At 33.7% G+C, this 5,526-nt stretch overlaps 1 protein-coding gene across 1 annotated transcript; it reads left to right on the plus strand.

Moving 5' to 3' along the window:
- The first annotated feature begins 295 nt into the window (after positions 1–295).
- LOC109944361 (uncharacterized) lies at positions 296–5,526 on the plus strand. Its single transcript, XM_020549095.1, has 5 exons — positions 296–773; positions 1,047–1,441; positions 1,534–1,704; positions 1,835–1,877; positions 5,492–5,526. Exons 1-5 carry the CDS (start codon positions 401–403, stop codon positions 5,524–5,526), a joined length of 1,017 nt encoding a protein of 338 aa, XP_020404684.1. The 5' UTR covers positions 296–400.

Consider the following 5,526-nt stretch of genomic DNA (forward strand, 5'->3'; position numbering starts at 1 on the left):
TTGTCCAGACATTTGAATTGTAGTTCTTGGAGTTCATGTATGACCACGTTTTTTTGTTTTTGCAGGCCATTATTTCCTCTCCCATGATTAAGTTGATCGAAACTTTTGCTGGTTTTTGTAAGGCTCAGGTTGTTTGTTCTTGATCATTTTTTTCTGTATTAGTTCGCCATTGTATATTTTTATCTTCACTTTTTTTTGTTTCATTTGGTTGTTGTCTCAATTTTTTCTATATTTGTTATTCATTTTTTATTTTTCTATATAGAGAGCTGCCTATAGAGAGAAGGTGCTAATTGAAGCAGAGAGACAGTTTCAGGACGATTTCAATTTTTTGAAGGAAAAGTTATTAGTTGATTTTGGCCAATTAGTGGATGTCCAACGTATTGACAGTATTTGCCAAGTTATGTGCGACAAGTTCAAGGGTTGTTGTTCGGTTTGCAAGACAAGGTGCATTGAAGCTGTAGTCGATTCTGTGAAAATTATGGTTGAAGCAATGTCTATCAAGCATCAGGAGATTTTGAATTCCATAGACCCTCTAGTGAAAACGATGGCTGTTAAGTCAAATGAGAAATACACCCATACTGATATCAATGTGCAACCAGCTATTGTTAAGTCAGATGAGAAAGTCGTTGTTGCGGACATTGTTGAGTCATCTGATAGGAAAGGTCTTGGTGTGGGTACTAGCAATCCACTGGTAACAGTGCCCATACATCTGAACACACCAGTCGTTTACAGGTCGGATGCAAATACTGCAACTTCTGTGAAGCCCCCAGCGGGTTAGTGTTTTAATCTCCATTTGTCTTTTTTTTGGTTCCATGCACTTTATTGTTTAATGCATCTAGATTATCTCTATTATATGCTGATTTTTTATTGTTTGTGTTCATAGCATTTTCAATTCCATGTAGATGTTTTTTGTGCTTTTAATATGTTTGTGGTTTCATGTTTAGTATCTTTTATTGATGGGTTTTTATTGCACTATTTTTTGGTCGTCATATAAAATCTATCCTAATCTGATGTATGTATATTTTTTTCTTAATTTTTTATTGTAGAGCGTGTTCATCCACTCAATAAGCGATTCCATTTCTCCAAAACTGACAAGTTGGGTCGCTTTCCACGTACAAACCTCTTCTCACCTGTGGGTCTTTTTGACCTCCACATTTCAGATGATGAAAGTGACCACAAAAAAAATACTGCACCTGATAATGCTATATGTCCACATGGGTCAGATGTCATTCCAATCGGGTTAGGTCATTCTGCTTTGCCTACATGCACCCATGGTGTTCACCCTACTCCTCCCAATGTTGTATTACAACCTTTAGTTAAGTCACATGCAAATTCCTCTAGAAGCCTTATTGAGCTGTGTCCTGAAAGTGATACAACAGCAGTAGCCAACATTGATGTACCAGAGAAGGTTGTTTCTGTGCTAGTTTCTCATGCTCAAAAGGTCTGCTATATGCCTTTTTCACTGTTCTTTTTGGTTAGGTGAGTTTCTGTTTTTTTACTTATATGTATTTCCTTTTTTGTCATCTATGTCAGTCTCATGCTGATGGGGCAGTTCCTCCAGTGAATGCCACATTCTTTGAGCCAACATTAGCATGTAATCTTTCAACACTGAACTCAACAGAAATGCCTAGGAAGTCCGAAGGGATAAGTGGCAAAAATCAAGATGTTATTGTTATTGACGATCATGTGAGAGCGGTTCAGGAGGTGATATTTTATTTTTCTAGCTACACTGTCCTATGTGGTCTGTTTTTATGTTTGCTATTTTATCCATTCTTTTTAATTTTTAATTTTATATCCTAAAACTCATGTTATGTTCTCCCATTTTTTTATCCAGGTTCACAATGTTGTTGGTGAAATGGTTGGTGCTAGTTTACATGGTAGTAGAAGATCTAAATCAACAGCTATAGTTGACCAAATGTACAATGATAGGAATATATTCAATGATCGAGAAGCTAGGGGAAATTTGTTGGGAAATCAACTAGAAGTGGCAAATGTAGTCAGAAGTGATGTTCAGTATATTGGTGAAAATCGGTTACAAGCCCAACATCCTAATGTCCCATTACCATGTTCTGTTGTGCAATTGCGGTATTATTATATCCTTTGTGGCATGGGGCGTAGCCAATGGAAAGAGTAAGTGCATCTTGTATTCTTATCCCAATGCTTGATTATTTAGTATATTTTCTCTTCATATACTTCAAGTTTTATAATAAACCCATTTTTTGTGTAGTTTTGTTGCAGTTCGGTTTTCAAAAACCACCACTGTGAATTGGGAATCTTTTGGACTGTCAATAGAACCCAATGGACATTGCGACAACTTTTTTATTGCTGGGTTCTGCCGAAAACATTTTGAAGATGTTCATCCAAGGCTGTCAAAGAAACATTTCTTTTATCCCAAAGTTGGGGTAATTTTTTTCAACTCATTTTTTCCCAGATGCAATATATGATGGTTTTTTTATTTGCATGATTTTTTTGTATCAGTGTTTTTATTGAATGTAATTCTGTTTTATTTTTAAAAATTCAATTTATTACAGCATTCAATGATGGAATACAACAGTCAATTTGAGTTTGAAGATCTGAGAAAATCGTTTCTAGGGGCCAATTCTGCTCTGAAGCTACATCGCTCTAATAAGGTTGTTGCTCTCTCTTTTTGTTATATTTTAAAAAAATCTTCATGCATTTTTCTATTTTTATCCTTAATTTCTCTCAATCTGTTTTTCAGTTGTACTTTCCGGTGTGCCACTCGAAGCATTGGTTTTTGTTCATTGTGGATTTGAAGAATAAGCGTTATGTTTTCCTTGATTCATATTTTGATGAAGATGATCCTTTCCAGTGCTTTGTTAGAGATAAGCTTGTAAGTCATATTGTTCTCCATTTTTATTTTTTACTAAGTCTATAAGTTGTTTTAAATTCTATTTTTTGTGTTCTCCATTTTCTCAAACTTTTTTTGTGTTGTATAGATTCGTGTGTTCAAAGTCCTCTGGTTATTATATTCTAAATCAAACATGGATCTATCATCATTCAAAATTTTGTATCCTGCGGTACCAAAGCAAGAAAATACGTACGTTCATTTTTATCCTTTTTTATTAGAACCCAGTTTTCATTTTTCTATTTTAGTTTTTGTTTTTATAATTTATATGGTTTCAAATCAGAGTTAATATATTATTTCTTGTAGTAATTTTAATTTTTCTTTTTTAGGCATGATTGTTGTATTTTCACTTTAAAGTATATGGAATATTGGGATATATCTGTTGACATGATGTTAAAGTTCCGTGCTGAGAATATCCCTCAAATCCGAATTTCACTAGCCAACGAGCTCTATTTTAGTGAGAAGAATACCGAAGACAAGTCTCTTGTTCGCAACATGTTTCTTCAGGTTTTGTGATTTAAATTAAGTGTTTGTTTGGGTTCTAGGGTTGCAATGTTTCATTTAATTTCTTGTTCTATGTCAGTTTTCATTTATGTACATTCATCTATTTTTGTTGTAGTTTGTTCTTTTTTTTGTTTTTGAAAGCAGAAGAGTTTATTTGGTAGGGGTCATTGTTAGGTTTTTTGGTGATGGTGGGGTGGATTTGCTGAATTGTTTATTTTTATGTTGGATTTCTGTTGAGGTTGTTTATGTTCAGTTGTTAAAATTTTCTTTCTATTTTTGAACACAAACTAATATATGTGGCGTGAATTGCTTATGTTAGTTAAGCTAAATTTTGGAGCTCATGATTTTTTTTCTTCAACCTATAACTTGTATGTTTTTCTGATGTCGGAGTGGTAGGATTGGTAGCATTCAGTCTAGGATTGGTGTTCTGAAACCCCCCCATGCATTAGTCAAAATTTTACATGCCCAATTTTTTTTCAAGATATATATAATCGCTCACATGATCTATAAAACTGGTGTTGCAATTGATATATGATCTTTTTGAATGAAAGTTTGCAAATGAACTAACTGCTTTTAGTTTGGTGAACTATGTTGTCCATTATTCTAATATGAAGCAAAAAGACCCTTTGTGCTAATATAATGACTACTAATGTAGATGCGTAAGAAAATAAAAAATATAGATAAAATGGTTACTTTAGGTATTTTCTCTATTGTCACATCTCAATATGCATTTCATAACCATCATTTTTGGACCTCAACTATATACTAATTCTTTATAAAGAAGAATAAGCATGCCTGTTTATATGACAAAACAATTTTTTAGTAGTTGGTGGCTTTCTCTTTTTTTCATAGTTTGTTGCCATAGGACACGGTAATTTATAATATTTATATCTGGAAATGATTCTTGTGAATACTCATTCAGTATAAAACATATCATTGTTTAAGACAATTTTTTTGCTAACGCCATTACCTATTACATTCTGATAAATTAGCTTTTTGCCTTATTGTATATCTTCACAATTCTTTTTTCTAAAATTGTAACTAATTACGGCCGAACTTAAAAAATTGCTATTACCAAATCAAACTATCCCAATCAGCTGACCGTATTGTTTTTTGTAAGATGTAATTATTTTTGTTTCATTCTTTTTTGCTTTGTGTGTGTGTTTCATGGTGTGGGGGTGCTTTTAGCGGTGTGCAGTTTTTTGTGCTCCGTCTTTTTTTCCTCTAATTTGCTTTATTTTTTTGTTTTTTTAAAACCAGAATATTGATCCACGGATTGTCCAGTAGCAAAACCCAAATATTCCAATTTAGCTGATCGCGTTATCGTTGGATGTTCAGAGGAGCAATGGCAGAGACCAAGCATCTTTATTTTTTTCTCGTTCTCAAAAAGTGTACCACCAATTTGCAATGACTCCTGAATCAAACAATGTCAAGTTTTAGTCCATACCATTTTTCCAAATAAAATCACTTGTTCTAAGTGACGTTCATTTCTACGTTGATACTTATATGACATATGTAATATAAATGTATGCATGCACTTTTTCTATCCGTTCAAAAAGTTTTTGTTTTACTTTTTATTGTCCCAGAAGGATCTTTTTGTCAACAGTTTTTTTACCCAAACGAGTTACATGCCTTAACTGAATATATAAAACAAATTCAGCCTTTTGGTGTTCGTACTAATTCTAAATTTTAGAGTCTATCCCTTCACTTCTTCCCCATTGAAACGTTCTTTTTTCTCCATTTTCCTGCATCTTCATAGCATGAGTGGGTGGTGGTTCTGTGGGAGCGGAGCGGTAACACTACAAGTTGCTGATCTTTTCATCTTCTTCTTCTCTTTTCCTTGTGGGCCTGTGATCACAGAAAACAACACATATTTGTGGATCAATCTAATTTTGTTCAATTTATATTTTTAGGGGGGATGGGAAGAAAAAGATTTAAAGTTAATGTAATTGTTTAAAAACACTAAGCGGGATGTGTTTTCAGTTAGACGTACTTGCTGCTGCATTGTTTGTTTTCTTGTTTTTTTCTGCTCTGCCTTCTTCATCTTGCTGCGGATTTCCTCTACTATTGGTTTTAGCCTTGTAGGTTTTTTTGGCCTTCCTTTCTGTTTCACTGCTTCAGGGTTCTTCAGAATTTCAACTATTGGTCTGCTCTGA

The sequence above is a fragment of the Zea mays genome, chromosome 2, assembly GCF_902167145.1.
Source record: "Zea mays cultivar B73 chromosome 2, Zm-B73-REFERENCE-NAM-5.0, whole genome shotgun sequence".
Lineage (NCBI taxonomy): Eukaryota > Viridiplantae > Streptophyta > Magnoliopsida > Poales > Poaceae > Zea > Zea mays.